At 42.5% G+C, this 24,265-nt stretch overlaps 1 protein-coding gene and 2 pseudogenes across 1 annotated transcript in view; 2 read left to right on the plus strand and 1 right to left on the minus strand.

The window, feature by feature from the left end:
* The window catches only part of LOC144505283 (NACHT, LRR and PYD domains-containing protein 3-like), a 103,368-nt gene extending 100,638 nt beyond the window's left edge, over positions 1-2,730 (plus strand). The window contains exon 13 of the mRNA XM_078231353.1: positions 19-2,730. Within this exon, the coding sequence (XP_078087479.1) occupies positions 19-118 (100 nt within the window). The 3' untranslated portion in view covers positions 119-2,730. The remainder of the gene's footprint in view (positions 1-18) is intronic.
* A 4,833-nt stretch (positions 2,731-7,563) lies between these two features.
* Positions 7,564-7,783, plus strand: LOC144505719 (U2 spliceosomal RNA; annotated as a pseudogene).
* A 13,802-nt stretch (positions 7,784-21,585) lies between these two features.
* LOC144505580 (beta-1,3-galactosyl-O-glycosyl-glycoprotein beta-1,6-N-acetylglucosaminyltransferase 3-like) lies at positions 21,586-23,763 on the minus strand (annotated as a pseudogene).
* Positions 23,764-24,265: the final 502 nt, after the last annotated feature.

The following is a 24,265-nucleotide window of genomic DNA, read 5'->3' on the forward strand; positions in this document are numbered from 1 at the left end:
ATATTTAATGTATTTCAGGCTGTTGGAGAATCAGATCACTTCAGCAGGACAGAACCGGTTAAAATCTTTGCGAGGATCCAGACCAGGATTACGAATTTTGCTCGATGATTTCAATTGAGAAAGGTCAATTGATCTCAACAGAAGAATTTCTGGTTGAATTTTTGACCCACCACTTTAACGGTGCTACTTTTAGATCTTATTGTCTGGCAGTCACAAATTACCTAAGATCATGGTGGTAGAGGGGAGGAGGGGGGTGGAGGGGTGCTGTGATATAAATAGAAACCCTACAATGCAGGAGGAGGCCATTCGCCCCATCGAGTCTGCACTGACAGCAATCCCACCCCAGGCCCTATCCCCACAACCCCACACATTTACTCCACTAATTCCCCAATCTACACATCCCAGGACACTACGGGCAATTTAGCATGGCCAATCCACCTAGCCTGCACATCTTTGGACTGTGGGAGGAAACCGGAGCAACCGGAGGAAACTCACGCAGACACGGGAAGAATGTGCAAACTCCACACAGACAGTAACCCAAACCGGGAATTGAATCCGGGTCCCTGGAGCTGTGAGGCAGCAGTGCTAACCACTGTGCCGCCCACAATTATGTTTCAAGACAGGCTATTAAGATGCAATAGTTTAGATAGGATGCATGAAGTTTTATAGATAGAAAAGGCATACAGCCCATAACAGCTGATGAGTACTGGTCCATGTCAGGCATGACAGCTGACAGGGATTTTTTGTTTGTCATTCAAAGATGTACAAGTTTATTGGATTGGCCATTCTGAATTTTCCCTTAGTTTTTCAAGATGTGTAGGTTAGGATGATTAGCGGGAATAATACGATAGGGTGACGGGTGGACCTCGGAAAGATGCTCTGGTGCAGACCCGATGGGGCCAATAGCCTCCTTCTGCACGGTAGTGATTACATGACTCATTCTCTTTATCCCCCTTCTCCGCCCTTCAGTATGAATTCTCATATTAATCAAGAATGTTAGACTGGATACATCCTCGAGCATTGTCTTCCACTGAGATCTCCGAAAGTCCATTACCATATATAGTTTTTAAGGGGTAGTCATGGGTGGACAACTGAAATTAATTTCATTTCTAACTACTAATTAAAACGCTATGTCATTTGGCTAACCCGTATTTCACCATAAACTGTTCTGTCTGATCAATTTCATCCCCCTGTGATGTTCTCTGATCATCAAAATTAATCTGGATTTCTATTATTTGTATCTGTACCATCACCATTTATTTCTGAGCAAGACTGCTTTCAGGACCTGTTAATCAGCTGTTTACAATGGCCATTCAGTACAGTTATCATTGTTCATTATGAATGTTGACCGAAAGTGATTTACTAAAGTAAATCCTATTGTATTGCGACATGCGAATTTAATTTACCTTACAATAAGTGTCCTAACTAAGCAAACATATTTTTAAAGGACCTAGTGGAGCTTTCGAACATCGTTTATTTATGCTTTTATCCAATTATGGCCCATTGCGTGGGCTGTCATTACCAGTTAATAGATATTCCATTAAACCTGGCTTAGAGAACAGACATGCTAAGACCAGTTTTCCAAACCACCTTTCTTTGAAAAGCACAGAAACCAACCAGCTAATCTGGAAGCACAGAATGAAATTTTGTTCTGCTTGTGTAGAGGGGCAACAGTATCAATCTCACAGAATCTGAGGTGGGAACGTCAACATTGGAATGCAAGTGGTGAGGATGGCACAGAGTTTACTGAGGGATATAGAATAGCTGATCAGGAATAAACGTGGCAGATGTAATATGATGTGGGAAAAGGGGAAGTTATGCACTTTAGTAGGAAGAATAAAGGAGCTGAATATTATAGGGAGTCCTTGCACATTAATCACAAAAACACCAGCATGCAAATTCAGCAGGCAATAGCGAAGGTAAATTGAATCTCGGTCTTCATTTCAAAGGGAAAGGAATTGAAGAATAGGGAAATATTGCTAAAGCTGTACAAGGCACAAGTTAGATCACACCTAGAATACTCTGAACAGTTTTGGCCTCCTTATCAAATGAAAGATATGTTGGAACAAAAAACAGAAAATGCTGGAAAATCTCAGCAGGTCTGACCGCGTCTGTGGAGAGAGAATAGCGTCAATGTTTTGAGACTGGATGACCCTTCATGAGAGCCCAATGACTACTGGCATTGGAGGCAATCCACTGAAGGTTCCCGAGTTGATCCCAGGTATTGAGGGATTTTCTTATGCGAACAGGTTAAGGTTTTGGGTCTGTACCCATTGAAGTTTAGAAGAATAAGAAGCGACCTTTTTGAGACATATAGGGTTCTGAAGGGATTTGACAGTGTAGATGCTGAGAGGTTGTTCGCCCTTTTGAGAGAGTCTGGGACCAGAGGGCATAATTTCAGAGTAAGGGATTGTCCATTGAAGACAGAAGTCACAGTACAGAACAGATCCTTCGGCCCATCCGGGCGGCATGGTGGAACAATGGTTAACACTGCAGCCTCACAGCGCCAGGGACCAGGTTTGATTCTCGGCTTGGGTCACTGTCTATGTGGAGTCTGCACATTCTCTCCATATCTGCGTGGATTTCCTGCTCCGGTTTCCGGTTTCCTCCCACATTCCAAAGATGTGCAGCTTAGGTGGATTGGCCATGCTAAATTCCCCCTCAGTGTATCTGAACAGGCGCAGGAGTGTGGCAACTCGGGGATTTTCAAAGTAACTTCATTGCAGTGTTAATGGAAGCCTATTTGTGACTAATGAATAAACTTTACTTTATCAGGTCTGCATTGTGAATCTGTGGAATTCTTTACCGCAGAGAACTGTAGGAGCTGAGTCGTTAAGTATGTTCAAGCCTGAAATAGACATTATTAATCAGTAACAGAATCAATTGTCATGGAAATAAGGCAGGGATGTGGAGTTGAGGATTATATAAAATCAGTCATGATCTCATTGAATGACGGATCAGACTTGATGGGTCAAATGGTCTACTTCTGCTCCTACATCTGATGTGCCAGAAGCGGTGCAGCTTTAGAAGATCCCCCGAGCGCCAACATAAATTGCCAGTTCTGAGGGCAACTGTTTTGGCGCCATGTCAGTTCTCTTCAATCATGAGAGGATTCACAGAAGATGATGGAATCACTTAGAGCTGAATATGAAGAGTCTGCAACTACTCCAGTAAAATTAAACTTGCAGCACTAATGTTTTTTATTGAACTAGTTCTATGAATTTAAACCATATTTCTAACAGAGTCACTACCTTGAGAATAAAATATCCTTACTGAGAACTCATTATTGACTCCTCGCTAAGCTAGCTGGTCCCAGCAGTACGACATTTTCTATAACTGCTTAGTCAAACATCAGAGGGAACATATTAGAATTATTTGAATCACAACCACAAAATCCTTCAGCAATGACAAGTAACAGGGTAAACAGGGTATAAGTGTCCAACTCTGAGATTTGGATTCTCCCATCTGCTTCATTTTATTGGGCAATCTTAACTAGGTTACTTTTTTCTCAGGTGCTAGTTCTATCAAATATTGATCTGAGCATAAAGGACAATAAGAACATCAGGCGACAAAACTGAGCTATGGCCTTAATGTCTTTGCTCTGTAGAGATATGTTGCATATCTGTTCTCTGCTATTGGTAAGAATTCTCACAACACCAGGTTAAAGTCCAACAGGTTTATTTGGTAGCACAAGCTTTCAGAAGCTGCTCGTTCCTCAGGTGAGTGGGAGTCATGTTCACAAACAGGGCATATAAAGCCACAAACTCAATTTACAAGATAATGTTTGGGATGCGAGTCTTTACGGTAATCAAGTCTTAAAGGTACAGACAATGTGAGTGGAGAGAGGGTTAAGAACAGGTTAAAGAGATGTGTATTGTCTCCAGCTAGGACAGTTAGTGAGATTTTGCAAGCCCAGGCAAGTTGTGGGGGTTACAGGTCGTGTGACATTAACCCAAAGATCCCGGTTGAGGCCGTCCTCATGTGTGCGGAACTTGGCTATCAGTTTCTGCTCAATGATTCCGCGTTGTGTGTCATGAAGGCCGCCTTGGAAAACGCTTACCCCAAGATCAGAGGCTAAATGCCCGTGACTGCTGAAGTGTTCACCAACAGGAAGAGAACACTCCTGCCTGGTGATTGTCGAGCGGTGTTCATTCATCCGTTGTCGTAACGTCTGCATGGTCTCACCAATGTACCATGCCTCGGTACATCCTTTCCTGGTGGATGATCCACCAGGTACATGCCCTTGCATCATCTGGATCCTGGGCGTCCCATCTGCACCAGGACGTATGTCTTATCGGGTTCCATATAGTCCTTCTCCATTTCCGGTGGGAAGTCATCTTCTGGGCGAATGCTCAGTCTATGCTGAAGGGTAAAGTTATGCAATGTACAAAACACTGCAAAAGCTTTGCGACTATCCCTGATGCTTACTGTAATGTACCTCCTGGCCTGTGCGAACATCAAATACACAGTTTCAAAACACCAGCTCTTCTCTGCACTACCTGACATGTTGCCATATGTGCACAGTTGTGTCATTCCTGTGTTTCATTGTCGGTCCTCCAGAATGGTGTCATGAAACATGTTCTCGTGGGTATCACTTAGCACCCAGTAACCATCCTGAAATTGCTGGTATCACTGTAATGGCTGGCTGTTAAAATTGAAGTTTATTTATCAGCCACAAGTAAGGCTTACATTTACACTGCAATGAAGTTACTGTGAAATTCCCTTAGTTGCCACACTCCAGTGCCTGTTCGGGCCAATGCACCTAACCAGCACGTCTTTCAGAATGTGGGAGGAAACCAGAGCACTCGGAGAAAGCCCACGCAGTCACAGAGAGAACGTGCAAACTCCACACAGACAGTGACCTGGGCCAGGAATCAAACACAGGCCCCTGGTGCTGTGAAGTAGCAGTGCCACCCCGAGTGTAATATTGAATTTGCAAGGCCGAATGATTCATAGGCACTTATCCGGTTGTCTGCATTTACACTGATGACCCTTATTTGTGCATCACACACTATCATAACAGTTAAAGAATAGAACTCCTTGTTGATGCATGAAAAAGCATAATTTCTGAGAGTTTTCAATGCAGTGTGTGTTCCAGCAAAGACCAAATTACTTTTGGGGAACCAGCAATCTTGTGGAATGTAATGGGCCTGTCCTTTCATCTTCACAGGGGATGTGTCAAAAATATTAAGCTTTTAAACCCTACGATAAATTGCATTAGTTATCTGGTGAATGCAGGTCCTTGTAGCATTCTGTGAAATGTTACAATGTCACTGACGCCATGTTGACATGGTCCAAACCCAAAGAAACTCAGTCGTGAGTTTTCTCTCTACTGCTAAGGCAATGTGGCAGTTAGAGTTTGGTTTCAGGTCTTCCTTCAACATTTCGCAATGGCATCCTATTGTTTCCTCGCTGAAAAAAGTCTCCTGGCACACATCTCTCACATCATTTCATATGATGTCATTTGCCTACACAATCGGAGGGGTGAGTAATCGATTCAGTTCCTCGTCAGGCAGACTTGTAACCTGACTCTTTTCTCATGATATCTGTGCTTACGTCAAAGATTTTTTAAAAAACCTCAGTGATCTTAAGAAGCCAAGCTACAGTGTTGTGTACCAGAGGTGGTGGAACTTGACTCCAGATTTTCAATCTGCATTGGATTCTGTATTATTTGTCAGATCTTTTATATCAGCTTACATACCACTTGCATAAATTTACTAATGCATTAAACTTCCACAAAAGATTCAAAGTAATCTCTCAGGCTCAAAGGGATCAACATTACATCAAGTAGACTCTTAAATAATACAACTTAAATGCATTTCAAAAGAAAATTTACTTTAGATGACGCTTATTACATACACTCCAGACCCACTCTTTGAATTATGGCACCTAACAGCTTCATTACAAAACTAAAGTTTAAATATATTTCCTTCACTTCATGTGTTTTTTAAAGATTACAACCACCAGAAAAGGTTATCCTACCTAAATTATCCTGTCGGTGTATCTCCTGCCTCCGCTCACTGATTCTGGAAGAAAATAAAATGTACCAACAATCAGGCGTATTTCCTTACTCAACATTGGGGCAAGCAGGCCAAGTTAGTGCTACATTTTTTAATTTTCATTCAGCTACTTCAGCGCAATGCTTGTAGGGAAAGACAGGGTCGGAAACTTAAATATGGAGTGTTTTCATTGTGCTCGCCTGTGAGTCGGGACTTCTGTATTGTTTCGATGCGCAAGTGTGGCATACAAGCTCCACACCCAGGCATGTGCCGAAATTACGACCCAAATCTCGAGTTGCCCAGGGCAACAATGGCACATTTTGGATCTTAGAAGCATAGGATAGCAACAAGAGCAGGAGCTTCAGCCCTTAGAGTCCACTTTGCCTTCCATGGGGCTTGGCCGCCCGTCCGTTCAGGTGCTTAGCTCTGAAGTTGCGAGTTCAATCTCCGTAGTTGTCAGTGAATCTTACCCCTTTGAAATAGGTGTGTTATGTCCACCACATTTCCTGGGAGACCGAGTCCTCACTAACAGACCAGGAGCTGGGGATTCAGTAACAGAGCAACTGTGACACTCCACTCTGTTCACTAACTGTTCATCACTTTCAGTGACACCAGTGGCATGAATGATTGATGCTGATGAGTTCATAAATAGCAAATATCCTACAGGAAATATTCCCAATGGAACTTCTCAAACGGACAAATCTCAACTTTAAAGGAGTTCAGTCCTTTGCCGAAGTTTGAAACATTTTGTTCAGCTCCTGATCAGTGACATGTGAAAAGTCCCGCCCTGATATAACGTTCCAGAGGTAGAGACGCAATAATCTGAATATTACACAATCACTAATACTATATCAATTTCACCCCCAATATTGACTAAACTGCATGATATTAGACAGACAGACATAATGTTATCAGACTAATACACAGCACTTCTGCATCCTAAACATTGTCCAACTCTGACACTGCCTCAGCTCATTCATTGCTGAAAAGCTCATCCATGCCTTTGTTCACTGAGACTTACCTATTCCAGTTTTTCCCTGGCCGGCCTCCCATCTTCCACCCTACATATATCAGTGCTCATTCACAATTCTGCTGCCTTCAACTTCATCTGAACCAAGTCTAGTTCAGCGAGCTGCCCCGTGTTTACTGACCTATACTGGCTCCTGGCACGGCAATGCCTCCATTGTAAAACCCTCATCCTTCCTTCAAATTTCCCCATTACTTTGCCCCTTCTTTTCTCTTTAACCTCCCCCAGCCCAACAAATCTTCCAAATGTCTGCTCTTCTGCAATGTTCTACATTCCCGATTTTAATCGATACATTGATCGCCATGCTTTCAGCTGACCTGATCTTAAATCCTGGACCCACTCCCTAAACGTCTCCAATTCTCTAGATTTCTCTCCTCGATAAGAAGCTCCTTCAAATCTACATTAATGACAAAAACAACCCACTGCATCACCTGACCGAATATCTCCCTCTCTGGCTCAGCATCAACTTTGTCTTATTTCTAATAAATAACTCTCTTGATAACTGCCTTATGTTATTTTGCCATAGCAAAGATGTGAATCGCTTCTCGGCCTTTTGGCTAAGATCAAGTGTAGTATGGTCGGCAGCCCATGGTCGGCCGCACTTGGTTGAGGTCATTGGGTTACACTGAAGCTTCATATGTTTCATATGAAGCAATTTTTTAAAGCGGCATCTCGGCCTTTTGGCTAAGATGCAAATGAGCTCAAGTCTTGGAGAAGGAACATCCCCCTCCTCCAATCAGCTTGGCTCATGTAGATCAGGCCCAGGACAGGGTGGTTTGGTCGCTCGCCCTGTCTTGTCAGCCTGGATCTGAAATGTCTCAACTTGTTGAGACTCTGAATTGGATTTGATTTGATTGAATTGGAAAAGTATATAAAAATAAAGATGTGATTTCCAGTTCTGGCTGTATATTTGTGAGCAGAGTTACTGTCCAAGCATTTGAGCCGCGTTCAACTTCGCAGTTTGTTGATTTTTAAAACTGTTGGATTACAAACCCCAAGCTTGGATCTGAATTTTATCGGGTCCTGACAGATTTTGTTCCAGAAACACACGCTGGTGTAATTTGCAACCTCCGTTTATCTTCCATTTAAAATGTAACTTAGCTTTATTCATTATTACTGATAATGATGGTTTTCCCTGAACTGTATTGTGGAATGGGGATAGAATTACTCGGATTCAATAAAATTCACTGACTCTCGAAATCTTTTCCCTTTACTGCTTCCCATTTCTTACCTGAATATTGAATCCCACACATGGTCTTCCTTTAATTTTTCAACAAGTGGGATTCTGCTTACGGTGGAAATCTGAAACATTAGCTGAATGTTCTGGAACACTCAGTAGGCCCAGAAGCATCTGTGCAGAGAGGAAGGAGGGAGTTGCATTTCAGATCGATAGATAGTTCAAGGGATAAACTGAGACAACTTGGGAAAAGCTGTACAACTTTGAAGAATGGCTGGAGAGGCTATGGTTGTTTTTCCTTCGAGCAGAGAAGGATGAGGAAGGACCTCATCGAGGTGTTAAATTTTGATTTGATTTATTATTGTGACATGTATTAGCATACAGTGAAAAGTATTGTTTCTTGTGCACTATACAGACAAAGCATACCGTTCATAAGGAAGGAAAGGAGAGTGCAGCAAGATGGCCAAGGTTCGTGCCATTGTTATCTGCCATACTGCCCTTTACCTCGCAGAGACTGAGAGCCAAAACAGAGACACTTCCTGTTACCTTCCCCAGAACATGGCCTGACCACCAAACTTAAAGCCATTGTTTCCAGAACAGTCACCTGGAAAAGAAATAGCGATTTTGCTTCCAATTCCTACTTCTCTCTCTCTCTCTCTCACCTTCATATGCTCCGTCTCTGACACTTGCCTTCCTTGGCCTCTCTGCGTCCATTTGTGGTGATAGAATGACCAATAATCTTCATTGCAAACCCAACAACACTCACAAGTGTTTCGAGCACATCCCCTCACATCTTACTTCCTGAAAGGACTCGATTTGACTTTTCCAATTTCTCCTCTTCCATCACGTCTGTTCTGATTATGCCACCTTTGAAAATGATGCTTAACATGTTTGTCTGTTCCCTAAATGGGATTCAAAACCTCCGCCACCTCATGGTTGACAGAGCACTCAACCAGTTTCTACCCATTTCCTGCTCCTCACCTCTTCCCTTTCTCAAAACAATGATAGGGTTCCCGATGTCCTCATTTTAAAACCACCAGCCAACACATTCAAAGGATTATCCTCTGCCATGTCCATCAACTCCAGCTTGATGCTACTGCGGAAAGCATTTTCCCCTCTCAAACGTTCCCACCCACCCCCTCACTATCAATGTTCCGCAGAGACCATTCCCTGCATGACACCCTGGTCCACTCTTCCATCACCCTTATTCCCACGCTCTTCCTGCGCAGCACATACCCTCGCAATAACAAATGGTGAAACAACACCCCCCTCTTCCTTTGCCTACTACTTCCTCAGCATTGAAGATCTCAAAAACCCATTTCAGTTTAGGCAGTAATTCACATGCATAACTCTCAATTTCGTCCACTGTATTCGCTGCTTCCATTGAGGTCTCCTCTACATTGGGAAAATAAACACAGACTAGGTAATCACTTTGAGGACGACTTTACTGAGTCCACAAGCATGATCCCAACCTTCCTATTGCCTGCAATTTTAAGTCACTACCTTACCATCATGGCTACCTATCCATCGTTGGCCTACTGTGACACTCCAGTGAAACCCACTGTAAAAGCTGAACCTCACCTTCAGATTGGAAATGTTACAGCCTTCATGACTCAAATTCAAGTCACTACTTTAGACTGAGTAATTTCTCCACCATCTTAAACCCTTTTTTATATAAATCCCATGCATTTTCCTTCTCAATAGGGACCACCACCCTAATCTCTCGTCCCACACAGGACGATCGGTTTATCATCCTTACGGTTTTTATTGTTGCAATTTCTCAGCAATAGCATAATATCTGGCACATTTCCCCTATTCTTTCTTCTGATGAAGAGTCAGACGGACTCGGAACGTGAAGTCTCTTTTCTCTCGCTGCACATGCTGCCCGATCGGTTAAGTTCTTTCCAGCTTTCTCTGTTGTAATCTCAGATTCCAGCATCTGCAATATTTTTTTAAATCATTCTCGTCACATACAGCATAAATGATTGTTTCCCCCCTTATACCAGTGTTCTTTTGAAGTGTATTCGAGTGCAAGGCGAGAAGGTAAACAACTTCCTCTTTCAGCAATAAACAATTTCTGTAATAACAAACAATTATTATTTATTCTATGAATAGGAAGGTACATAAATGGATGAACGGTCGGACAAAAGAATGGGTGGAAAAGAAGATATATCTTTGCATAAATACAATTTTGCCCAAATAAGATTGATCCTCGGAATTGTTTTCCTTTTGCTTTTGTATGAAGTCATTTTCTGTTTATTTTGAGAAATGTGAGGAGCTGAAATCGAAGCAGAGATGTGTAGAAGAGACTGTCTGCTGGTTTACTTCCTGTCCTGGAGGGAATGTTTTGAAAGTCCTCTGGCTCTTTTACTCCCTCTCATCTGATTGTCAGCTCTTGTCATTGGTTCTTTGCTTTCTTACTCAATAAACTTGACCTTTTAATTTACTTCTGAGAATCCGCATGCCTTTCAGCATTGCCCTGCTGCACTTTTGTGTGTGTGACTCTGCCTGCATAGTTGCTGCAGGTCATCATAAAGTTTCTCACGTGTTTGTCTCGCAGCTGATTTTTATGTCTGTTTATTTCTGGTGATTTATTTCCCGTCCGCCGATTCTCTGCTGTTTCCCCTTACAAAATTTGCATCCGTGTGTCCGATATTTCTTGCGAATCTTATTCCCATCCTCTCTTTCTATGTTTTCTCTTGACAGCTCTTTGATGCATTTAATCCTTCAAACAATTTTATTTCCGTCCTCCAGCGGACACCTCTTGTCCCAAATATCTTGATCGTTGAGCTTTTTCACTTTCTTTGCATATTTAATAATTGAAGTAACCGGATATCACAATGTTGTCTTCAACTGCTCTCTGCATTTGGACTGAGTTGCTGCATAAGTAAATGTGTTTGTGCAGCAATTTAAAACCCATCGCATGTATGTGGCGTTTGAAAAGCTGTGAGACGAATCATCATCTAAGTAATTCCCAACATCAAAATAATATAAAACATGGAACATAAAAAAATATAAAACATAAACTACAAGAGTATGAAGCTGCCAGAAATGGTGAGGATTAAAATCATATATTTCCTTCTACTCTCCATCTCTGGATCTCTGTTATTCTCCCCCGTGTTCTAACCCCTCAGTCCCTTACGGACTCGATGGCCATGAGAATGTCCATAAAACCATAAGAATGTAATACATAGGAGCATAATTAGGCCACTTGGTCCATCGGGTCTGCTCCACCATTCAATCATGGCAGATTGTTTTTCTCATCCCCATTCTCTTGCCTTTTCCCCATAACCCCTGATCCCCTTATCAATCAAGAATCTATCTATCTCTGTCTTAAAGACACTCAATGACCTGGCCTCCACAGCCTTCTGCGGAAAAGTGTTCCACAGATTCACCACTTTCTGGCTGAAGAAATTCTTCCTCATCTCTATTTTAAAGCATCGTCCCTTTAGACTGAGGTTGAGCCCTCTGGGTCTAGTTTTTCCTACGAGTGGAAACATCCTCTCCACGTCCACTCTATCCAGGCCTTGCAGTATCCTGTACGTTTCAATAAAATCCCCCCTCATCCTTCTAAGAAAAGTAAAATATTGGATTTCCTTGAGCTTTCCAGCTCTGTATCGCTGTGATCCTCACTTCCGTGACCTTGCAATCTCCTGCGAGCTCGATTGGCCATTAAAATGTGTTGAACAATTAAAGAATAAAACAATTAGAGTAAAAGGCAACCAAACAAACCAGGCACTCTGAAACCAGATGTACACTATTCGTAGTGATGAGGTGAAAAACAACATAATTGGCAGCCCCAATACACCTTGTTAATTGTTTGCTGGCTGTAATATACAAGAAGAATGATAACATCCTTGAAAAAGGTAAATACAGAGAACATTGTCAACAAAACGGCCACAGTGTCCAGAAATGTGCGGGTTAGGTTGATTGGCCATGCTAAAAATTGCCCTTAGTGTCCTGAAATGCCAGGTTAGAGGGATTAGTGGGTAAATATGGAAGGATATGGGGGTAGGGCCTGGGTGGGATTGTGGTCAGTGCAGACTCGATGGGCCAAATGGCCTCTTTCTGTACTGTAGGGTTTCTATGTGTCTAGTTCTCTGGGTGAATCATTTTGTGCTAAACCTCCTGACAGCGTGACACAACGGTCAAATGTGGAGGAGACGGTAAAAGTACTCTGCATGGCTTGCAGGCGAGAGTGAGGATCAGGAATGAAAATGAAAAACCATTGATGTATATGTGATAAATTCGTACATTGATGATCATAACCAGTAAAGTTGCTGTTGTCATGGACACCGTATAGAAAGTGATACATTTGGAAAGGCCACAGTTTCCTCAGCTGAGAATCACAATTGCCAGCAGGGTCGCTGTCAGGAAGTGAAGACATAAGCATTGTTGGTATGTCAGATTCAAACACATGTGGAGATAGCAGAACATTTCACTCATTCTTGCATTCTCAGTTGAAATATGAATGCAGAACAAGGTGGGAACAGGAACAACATTGGAGCCATTGTCTGGTAATCTACTTGCAATTTTACAAGTGGCTGCAGTGCATACAATGAGCAGGATAGAAACATAGAATAGAAACATAGAAAAACTACAGCACAAAACAGGCCCTTCGGCCCCACAAGTTGTGCCGAACATATCACTACCTTTTAGGCCTACCTATAACCCTCCATCCTATTAAGTCCCATGTACCCATCCAGGAGTCTCTTAAAAGATCCTATTGAGTTTGCCTCCACCACCACTGACGGCAGCCAATTCCACTCGCCCACCACCCTCTGTATGACAAACTTCCCCCTAACATTTCCCCTGGACCTACCCCCCAGCACCTTAAACCTGCATCCTCTCGTAGCAGCCATTTCCACCCTGGGAAAAAGCCTCGATTAGGTCTCCTCTCATCCTACGTCTCTCCAAGGAGAAGAGACCGAGCTCTCTCAGTCTATCCTCATAAGGCATGCCACTCAATCCAGGCAACATCCTTGTTAATCTCCTCTGCACCCTTTCAATCATTTCGACATCCTTCCTGCAATGAGGCGACCAGAACTGAGCACAGTTCTGTGGGGTCTGACGAGGGTGTTATATAGCTGCATCATTATCCCCGGACTCCTAAACTCAATCCCTCGATTGGTAAAGGCCAGCACACCATACGCCTTCTTAACCACCTCCTCCACCTGCGGGGCCGATTTTAGAGTCCTATGGACCCAGACCCCAAGGTCCTTCTGATCCTCTACAGTACTAAGAATCTTTCCCTTTATATTGGACTCTTTCATCCCATTTGACCTGCCAAAATGGACCACTACGCATTTATCTGGGTTGAAGTACATCTGCCACTTCTCCGCCCAGTCTTGCATCCTATCTATGTCCCTCTGTAACTTCTGACATCCCTCCAGACTATCCACAACCCCACCAACCTTCATGTCGTCGGCAAACTTACCAACCCATCCCTCCACTTCCTCATCCAGGTCATTTATGAAAATGACATACAGCAAGGGTCCCAGAACAGATCCCTGGGGTACACCACTGGTGACCGACCTCCATTTATAAAAAGACCCATCTATACACACTCTATGCCTCCTTTGGGCAAACACAGTAAGAAGTCTCACAACACCAGGTTAATGTCCAACAGGTTTATTTGGTAGCAAATACCATAAGCTTTCGGAGCGCTGCTCCTTCGTCAGATGGAGTGGAAATGTGCCATCGACATGCACACCAAGAACAGGAAACCTGAGAAACCCGGCACCACCACCAGCAGCAACCAAGCCTCCCCCGGCACCACAGCAGAAAACAGCACCACTACAGGAAAGCCCACCGTCCCCCCGGACCCGCAGAACCCCACCAGCCGCTCTGTCCGGAGACAACACACATCTCTTTGACCTGTGTTTGATGCTCCCTCCACCCACGCCGCCCGTACCCCCAAGACCCGGCCGGCTGTAGGGGCTCGCACTCCAACCAGCACTCTGCAACTTGATTTCTGCGTCCGTGCACCGCCTGGGAGCACATCTCCACCCCACCTGATGAAGGAGCAGTGCCCCGAAAGCCCACGGCACCCGCTACCAAACAAACCCGCTGGACTCCAACGCAGTCCAGCGAGACCTCCCACAATAGAAACCATGCCAGTTGACAAGAGCATGGTATCTCACAGGTCCATCGGATTTTGAGAGTCCTCCTATTCTTTACATATAAATTTACCTGAACAAGTCAGAAAAGTGAAATCTCACAAGTTTGCAAATTATATACAATTCTCAAAATAATTTTTATATTATAATGTTCATTGTGAGATTTCAAGAAGAAATTAGATATAGCTCTTGGGGCTAAAGGGATATGAGGCGGGGTGGGGAGTGTTCAAGATATTGAACTGATGATTAGCCATGATCAAAATGAATGGCGGAGCAGGCTCGAAGTGCCAAATGGCCCACTCCCGCTCCTACTTTTCATGTTTCTATTTTCTATGTTTAAACATGGCTAAAAATTTCTTCAAGCTGACTTGAGCATTGGTGAAGCTGTCTGTGTTTCTAGGTTAGTTAATTACAACTAAATAAAAATTATTTTGAAAATTGTATATAATTTGCAAACTTGTGAGATTTCACTTTTCTGACTTGTTCAGGTAAATTTATATGTAAAGAATAGGAGGACTCTCAAAATCCGATGGACCTGTGAGATACCATGCTCTTGTCAACTGGCATGGTTTCCATTGTGGGAGGTCTCGCTGCACCGGGTTGGAGTCCAGCGAGTTTGTTTGGTAGCGGGTGCCGTGGGCTTTCGGGGCGCTGCTCCTTCATCAGGTGGGGTGAAGATGTGCTCCCAGGCGGTGCACGGATGCAGAAATCAAGTTGCAGAGTGCTGGTTGGAGTGCGAGCCCTTACAGCCGGCCGGGTCTTGGGTGTACGGGTGGTGTGGGTGGAGGGAGCATCAAACACAGGTCAAAGAGATGTGTGTTGTCTCCGGACAGAGTGGCTGGTGGGGTTCTGCGTGTCCGGGGGGACGGTGGGCTTTCCTGTAGTGGTGCTGTTTTCTGCTGTGGTGCCGGGGGAGGCTTGGTTGCTGCTGATGGTGGTGCCGGGTTTCTCAGGTTTCCTGTTCCTGGTGTGCATGTAGATGGCACATTTCCACTCCATCTGACGAAGGAACAGCGCTCCGAAAGCTTATGGTATTTGCTACCAAATAAACCTGTTGGACTTTAACCTGGTGTTGTGAGACTTCTTACTGTGTTCACCCCACTCCAACGCCGGCATCTCCACATCCTTTGGGCAAGCCATTTCTGGATCCACAGGGCAGCAGCCCCTTGGATCCCATGCCCTTTCACTTTTTCTAGAAGCCTTGCATGGGGGACGTTATCAAGGTGGTTTGGTAATCCTTTAAAACTCTTGCATTGGATATTGAAAGAGCATTGAAATATCAATAAGATTATTGGATTAAAGGAAATGAGTGAAGTGTGTCCATATGGCTTATGAGTTTGCTTCAGTAACCACCAAGTCTGTAATGTTAACACCAAGAAAAATGTTGCATTATCCCCCATGCAGTATCACGGGGACATATGTTAACACTGGTTCGCAATAAATAGATTTCAAGAGCCAACAACAACTACGAGAATTGGATATTAAATCTATTTTTGAATAAGAATAAGGGATCCCCCATATTTCCATCAAAAATGGAAGCTGTAAGACTGGCGCATGGATGATGCAAAAAATGGGAACTTGCATTCATACACGCATCAATCCTCCAGGGAGTCAAGCAGATTAAGTCACACTATAAACACACCAACCTCGAAGAATTCAATCGCTACACCACCAACGCTCAGTCGCAGCAGTGTGTACTGTCCACAAGATGCACTGCAGCAATTCACTAAATATCCTTAGATAGCACCTTCTAAACCCATGACCACTTCCACCTGGAAGGACGTGTGCACTGATACATGGGATCACCACCTTTTGCAAGTTCCTCTGAAAGCTACTAACCATCCTGATGTGGAAATATATCACCATTCCTTCATGCACGCTGGCTCAAAATCCTGGAATTCCCTCCCTATCAGGTCTCAAAATCATGTCTCTGAAATTTGATTGAGTTTTTTGAAGGGGTAACCAAGAAGGTAGATGAGGGCAGTGCAGTTGATGTTGTCTACATGGACTTTAGCACGGCTTTGACAAGTTACCGCATGATAACTTGTTGCATGAGGTTAAATCTCACGGGATCCAGTGTAAGGTAACTAAATGGATACAAAATTTGCTTGACGACGGAAGCCAGAGTGTGGTTGTAGAGGGCTGTTTTTAAAATTGGAAGCCTGTGACCAGCGGTCTGTCTCAAGGACCAGTGCTGGGTCCACTGTTAGCTGTCATTTATATTAATGATTTGGATGAAAATGTTGGAGGCATGGTTAGTAAGTTTGCAGATGACACCAAGATTGGTGGCATAGTGGACAGTGAAGAAGGGTATCTCGGATTGCAACAGGACCTTGATCAATTGGGCCAGTGGGCTGACGAATGGCAGATGGAGTTTAATTTAGATAAATGCGAGGTGATGCATTTTGATAGATTCTACCAGAGCAGGACTTACTCAGTTCATGGTAGGGCATTGGGGCGATTTGCACAGCCAAGAGATCTAGGGATATATGTTCACAGCCCCCTGAAAGTGGAGCCACAGGTGGACAGAGTGGTGAAAAAGGCATTCAGCATGTTTGGTTTCCTTGATCAGAACATTGAATGCAGGAGTTGGGACGTCTTGTTGAAGTTGTATAAGACATTGGTAGGGCCACACTTGGAATACTGTGTTCAGTTCTGGTCACCCTATTATAGAAAGGATATTATTAATCTAGAAAGAGTGCAGAAAGATTTACTAGGATGCTACCGGGTCTTGATGGTTTGAATTATAAGGAGAGGCTGGATAGACTGGGACTTTTTTCGCTGGAGCGTAGAAGGCTAACCGGTGCTCTTACAGTGTTCTATAAAATAATGAACGGCATGAATCAGCTAGATAGTCAATATCTTTTCCCAAAGGTAGGGGAGTCTAAAATCAGAAGGCATTGGTTTCAGGTGAGAGGGGAGAGATACAAAAAGGTCCAGAAGGGCATTTTTTTCACACAGAGAGTGGTGAGTGTGCGGAACAAACTCCCAAAGGTAATAGTAGAGGCGGGTACAAGTGTGACTTGAAAAAAGCATTTAGACAGTTATATGGGTAAGATGGGTATGGTGGGATATAGGCTGAATGCGGGCAATTGGGACTAGCTTGGAGGTTTAAAAAAGGGCGGCATGAACAAGATGGACCGAAGGGCCTGTTTCCATGCTGTAAACCTCTCTGACTCTATGACTCTATCGGCATTGTGGGTCGGCCCACAGCACGTGGACTGCAGTGTTTTAAGAAGGCAGCTCACCACCACTTTTTCTAGGGCAACTAGAGATGGGAAATAAATGCTGGCCAGCCAGCGACACGCAAGACCCACGAATGAATAATAATAAAAAAACAATCAGCATCAGTTACAAGTATTAAACAGGCATGTGATACAAATCATTCATGGAGGCTCATTTGCTAAGACAAATAGAAATGTCCCATGTAGGTTGTCACCTGGAGATTCAAACAGTGATGCTCGAAGTTCCAACTATCAAATAGCTGTCTAGGAATACCTGCCACTCTGATCACCCGTTTTTAGAATTTTTTGGGAAATAATTGAGGTTGATCTTCAGCCTGTTTAACAGAGCTATGAGTCCACGATGCGGACATCAGGTCACGAATTGGGATTGTGATCAGAATTTCTAGCTCAGAGGCAGTTACATTACGCATTGTCCTCAAGGGATCTTTCAACGGACAGACTGTATCGACTTTGTTGTATTCGTTGTTGTTATATGATGCGTTAGTTTTCGAGAAAAGGCTGACATCGAAATGAGATGTTTTTAGAATAAAGGTACAAACACAGAGTTGTTTACAGGTTTAACGTGAATTATCACAATGCTACCATTTCCATTATACCATTTCCATGCCCACTGGGCACTACAGGGACTCGTGTGTGTTATTGCATTAAGTCACATTAAGAACAGCAGAATTTGGAATAGGCGATAAGACCCCGCGATCCTGTCCACCATGTATTCAGATCTTTTGTTTTAGAAAGTCCAAACATTAAAATATAACTTACAAAATTTACAAAATGCTCAGCTCTCCTTCCAAGCCACTGGTAACTTACATTAAGGAAACCTTACTAAAATAATAGTATTTCAAAGAAATACCTACAATTAACAGTTAATATTCTCCGAGTGATAGAACAGCTTGTTATGAGATGTTATGTCTATATGGGTCTGTCTCCGATATTTTCTGGATCAGTTAAAGTACATTCAGCCTATTTTAGGCATATATTTCAAAAGATGCAGAATGCTGTTTTCATAATAACTGAGATTTTGGGCGACGGCAAGCAGGAATTTTTACCTAAGAGTTTGCAGGAATTAGAAAGATGCTTGAGACACACAATCCTACAACTAAATGGTGCTGACAGATTCAAAGCATCCTCACTTAATGCACCTGTTCCAGGGAAAGTATGAGGTGTACATAATCAATACAAAAAGTAATTACAGTCGGGGTATGTGACTAATCATGACAGAATACAATTTCTATATTTCAATAACGCTGCCAATTTGCGGGTAAATAACCATTAAAAAAAATCCAGATTAAAATTGAAACACGATCAATTTCTTTACAGATGGTCTTATGGAATCCTTTCCGTCTAACTCGGAGAATAACTAAAGGAGCTCCTCCAGTCCCACCATTAGTTGTTAATTCCTGAAAGGAATGGACCACCCGCATCACTAACTGTGGACATTCTCAAATGTGAGCTTTCCATTAGATTTAAAGAGTGTCTTTCAGAGTTCATACGACTCTTTCATTTATTTTCTCGTTTTATGTGAGAATTGTATACTTGTTCGAATACGGTTAGCTGGAAAAGAAGACAAAAGGTTGGATCTGTATTCAGAGATGTGAGAAATCTTGCAAATTATGCCTTTCAGTGGAAGTTCCCGTTGGGGATCTTTGTTGCCGGCTGGGACTTGGTGGCTAAATGTTCAAAGTAAAGGAACTGGAACTCCCGCTGAGTTTTGAAGGACATTGTGACCACAATTGTTGCTCCATTTACTGAATGCATTGCCCGAGAAAACTGTGAGATCCATATTTGGTATTACATGTGTTGAAACGATAGTTATCCTGATCACAATTTACCTGTTAATGCATGTTGAATTTACGTTGATTATGGTGTGATTTTAAAAGCCAAATAAATGAGACGAAAAGTGAAATTGTGCCAATTACTCTGCCTCCCCCACAGCCCCACTTCGCCCCCCTTGGATTCGTTAGGTAAATGCGTTTGCTTAGTATGTTTAACTTCATGGAGATCATAACACGATGAAGGAACGGAAACTTGTATACTCAGAATTGGAGATTACACGAAGCTGGGAAATGAATGTTTTGCAAATGAGAGGAAATTATAAAGGAACATCAAAAAATTAGAGTGGAAAAAAATGGCAAATAGAGTTGAATGTAGGAAATTGCATTTGTATCCACCTTGGATTGAAGAACAACGAATTTATTATATTCTCCTGCAGACTAGAAGGTGTGGAGGAGAAAAATAATTTACATCCCATATACATATTTGTATCAAGATATACAATAACAATTTTATATGAAAGCAAATCACTAACCATAACTTAACAAAGGTACATCACTTCATAATAATCTGCTTCGCGATTGGTGCTTAACACGAATTCAATAATCAGTTAAAAATCAAAACTTAAAGAATGCATGACAAGAAGCCACATGTTACCGTTTTAAATGTTTTCCTTGGACTTAATGCTTATAACACAAAATATGGTATGAACGTGATTGATTAAAAAAAATGAAATGGACTACTCGACCTACGATATATCTTGGATTTGAAAACAACAAATGGAATAAGTTCTCAACGGTGACAGAAAAAAGGAACTTTAGTTCCAAGTACAAAGATCAAGAAAAGTTAATGTTCAGGTGCAAAAACAAAAATGGCCTTCAATCTAAATGGCTGAATGTTGATCAGATCATAAGCATAAAAGTCATAAAAGGAATTGATAAGGATATACCAGAAAATAATTGTTTTATGGAGGACTGGAGAACGGCTTAATCTTTGAAATAAAGGTGAACCATTTAAGAATACTATAAAGAAGGTTTTATTCGACAAAATATGCATTGAATATTCATGAACTATAATATAGTACTTGTTCCCCATATGCCTGTGCATGATGGTCGAAATTGATACAGTCGGTGGATAATATTTAAATTGTCTTTGTTCTGCTTCAGGTTTGGGATCTGGAACAAGAACAGGATTTAAGATACAGATTAGTCATGTAGGGATTGAACAGCGGAACAGGATTGGGCTGCTGAATTTTTAATATAATCCCCCTGTTTCTACATCAGGGGCCAGAGTCAAATTATCAGATTAGCTGTAACGATGCTGATTGTAATTTAAACTGCAATGATTTGTCTCTGAGCACACACTGCACTGACTGTTTTAAACAGGGGAATTGCACAACAATGAAAAATCTCGGATCTTGTGTTCAGCTTGGGGGGGGGGGGGGGGGGCGGGGGGGGGAGGGGAACGCGTGACTTTAGGGAGGATGTGAAGACTATGGAGACGGATGATCTCACAGAAATAAAGGAAAATGAAATTAGAATCAGACGTGAAATTGGGGGAAAAAAGGTCAAAATGGGAAAAAATATTTTCCTTGTTAAGGTATATTTGCAAATTATTTTTGTTACTGAATATATGTACCTAATATTGATGATGAAGGAAACATTTCCATATAAATTAGAGAAGGCTTATCTTGTGTGTTGTGTTGGGTATCTTTAGAAGATGAAATGTCTGACAGGAAACAATGATTGGGGCAGAAGTCATTTTAGGTTTGATAAGTGCAAGGAAGAAATAATTTAAATTAAAAGGGTCCATAAGGAAATGAAGAAATGAAAGAACTAAATGTAAAACTATTTCAGAGAGATCTCAGAAGTCTGGGGGTTGAGGGGGAGGGGGGGGGGCGACAAAAAATTTCCTTCTGGACAGTATTAGTTAATGGTGTTTCGATTCAAATCCAAATTCCTGATAACTATCTTTACTCACTTTCCCTGTAGTGCAGTACGGGATTCCCATTTGCTGCTCTGCCCATTCTGATCCCATTCTCACGCTGAAAATGTTACATTAATGCCCACATTACCCTCCTACTCATTCAAATTTTCCAGTTTGAACTTTCATGTGTGATATAATCCTCCAATGTTCATTCAGCACATTGCTTCAATATCTTAATATATTCGTTTTTTTACAGTTCATCTTTATTGCTCTGAAACATTTACATTAAAAATCACCGTCCTGTTCGATTAATAGCTTCGCATCAGATATACTCTTCCACACATTGCACAGCTGTGTTGTCCACTTGCGGAACAAACTTGTTGGCATTCAGAAGTTACTGTTGGACGATCTCGTATAGATGACCAGACCCATAACACAGAAGTCGTGGCAGTGCTTCCCTGTGCAAGGCGCGCATGCGGTACCTTTCGCCACATCACCAGTCTGAACAGACCAGTTCAATGTTCGATGAACACTCCTCTGCCCTGGAGTGTAAGGTCTGGAGCCGGGTATCTCAGGCATTCTTTGCAGCGTTGCCCCAATATGTTCGTAGGGGCTTTATGTGTCCTCGGACCAGGTGAAAAACGCCCGGGTTTCTGCCTTCACGAAGAGGGTGCTCGCAAATTCGCTAGTGTCCAGAACGTATGCACACCTTGCAAACGCAGGACTATGTATGCGCAGAGGACTCTTCTTTTACTTCGTCCTGACAATAGTCTTGGTGATATCATAATAAAATTCCCACCGTCTCTGAAAGTCAACACAAATAACACTTTTTTAAAAATGTTCACGTTCATTTACGTTTTCCTCCCACATCAGAAGTACAACAGGAATGGTGGACCTTCATTACTTTAAATCGTATGTACTTTCTTTGCATATATACACTTTACGCAGCCCAGAGGCTGAAACGAAACATAACTGCGATGACTAGACACCGCATTTTTATCAATGGCCTATTGAAGGACAATGGTGCGGTGGCAATAAAATATTAACTGACTGCTCTTCTGAATTGACCCCGCCACCGACAAGCATCGCGTGGCTCACAATGAACCGAGTAACAAATAAATTTCAAAACAATGTAGGACAGGATGTTGAACAAAAATGTAATTTTAGGTAAATGCTCAAAGTCCGAAAAAATGTGGAAGTTGGGGTGCTGAAGCAAAAATGTGCTGGAAATATCCAGAATCTGTTGACAGAAGTAGAGTTAGCGGTTAGCTCAAAGTTATCTTTCGATAACCATTCAGGTCGAGCTGAAGATAAATGTTTACTTGGCAGGTCGTCGCCTGCCTGGAAAGAGTGCCCAATGCAACAACTTTGAAATCGTTCTTCTTTCCAGCCACAACACACGGGTTAAAACAAGCGTATGTTGCCGGTGGTCGTCTGAATGGATATTCAAATCAATTCTTCACTCACAAATGTAATTTATTAAACATGACTTCAGTCTCAGGGCGTGAACATTTCAATCACCCAATTCATCAAATATCTACCTATTCTACGTTCATCAAATATCTACCTATTCTACGTTCTACCTATATCTACGTTCTACGACATCGAAATATAGAATGCAGTTAACCAACTTGGCGACGAGAGAGTCAATAAGTGAAAGGGGGTGGGGCGGGGGGGGGGAGGGGGCGGGCGGGAGGGGGAGAGGTGAAAGGGAGAGTGATAAGTGAATGAATGGATGGAAAGCCATGGTCCCGGATGGATATAACAATTGCACTGAGCCTCTGCCGGCTTCTCTGTTGACAGAGTATTATTCTATGACATTTGTTCTTGGTCATGAGACGGTTGGCAATTCCCCGGTAGGTTTTGGTTGATAAATCGTGTCCGCAAACATTGATAAGATATCTCCAGGGGCAGGGCCCTGTCGTAGTTCTTCCATGGAGTTCTGAACTCGAGACCATGAGACATTCGTCACCGACTCTGATTGTTCAGCAGTGAAGATATTATTGAAACAGGAAGCGATGGCCCGGGCCGCTAAATTAACAAGCTTTGGAGACTTCCTGTCCAAGTGGAAAGTATACATTCTGCAGAACATAAATTGTTCTTCGGACCCTCACAAATATCTCAATGTCGGCATTAATAACCATTGAATAGGCCAATGGGAAATCTCGTTCCTCGGAACTCAAGGCGAGTGTGATGCATTTGCCGGCTTCAATGAGATGATATCAGTCCCGGGGGTCATTCTTAAATGATCGACTTTAGTGAATGCTTTATATTTATTTGCGATTTTGATCGTCTTTAAACGAGCTTCTCCAAGGGCTTCCGGGTCATGACTAATTATCTTCCAACAATTCGAATTCTCTTCTACCAGGCCTAAGGATTCAGATCGGACATCATAGCCTGATCTCAGTTTAACAGGTTTCAAATAGTTTACGAATGGATTTGCTCTCCGACAAAAATATCCACAAAGAATATCGCAGAGATTCCGCTCAAGATTAAGCATGGTTTAAAAAGCACATAAACAGATCGAAACCATGTCCTCGTTGCGCTTTGGTGCATGTTTCCAACGTACTTTGGTAATCCGTTTTTCAGATATACTTAATATACTAATAGAAAAAATACAGTCTTGAAAACAAGACAATTGAGTGTTCGTGGGTTGGTTGAATTATTCCCGTTAATTGCAGGCTCTTTGTCAAGTCCCGCTTGTTCCGCCTTGCCCTCCGAGCTGTGTATCCAATCGGACTTTGTATCTTCCTGACTCTTTCCGCTTTCCGAGCCACGGTCGAGATCAGCCTCTCAATGTATTTCCACAGAGTTACAAACGTTGTTTTACAAATGTTCTGGCAGTATGTTTCTCCATCATATAACTGGCATCACTAAGGAAAGTATTTCCACAGTTTTTATTTCCCCACTGGTAATTTTGTCAAACCGAAGGAAGGTTCCTCAAAGAAAACAGGAAACATCTTTGGGTTGGATGTCCTGAAGATTCCAGATCCTGATCAATA

This window comes from Mustelus asterias, chromosome 16 (genome assembly GCF_964213995.1).
Source record: "Mustelus asterias chromosome 16, sMusAst1.hap1.1, whole genome shotgun sequence".
In the NCBI taxonomy this organism is placed as follows: domain Eukaryota; kingdom Metazoa; phylum Chordata; class Chondrichthyes; order Carcharhiniformes; family Triakidae; genus Mustelus; species Mustelus asterias.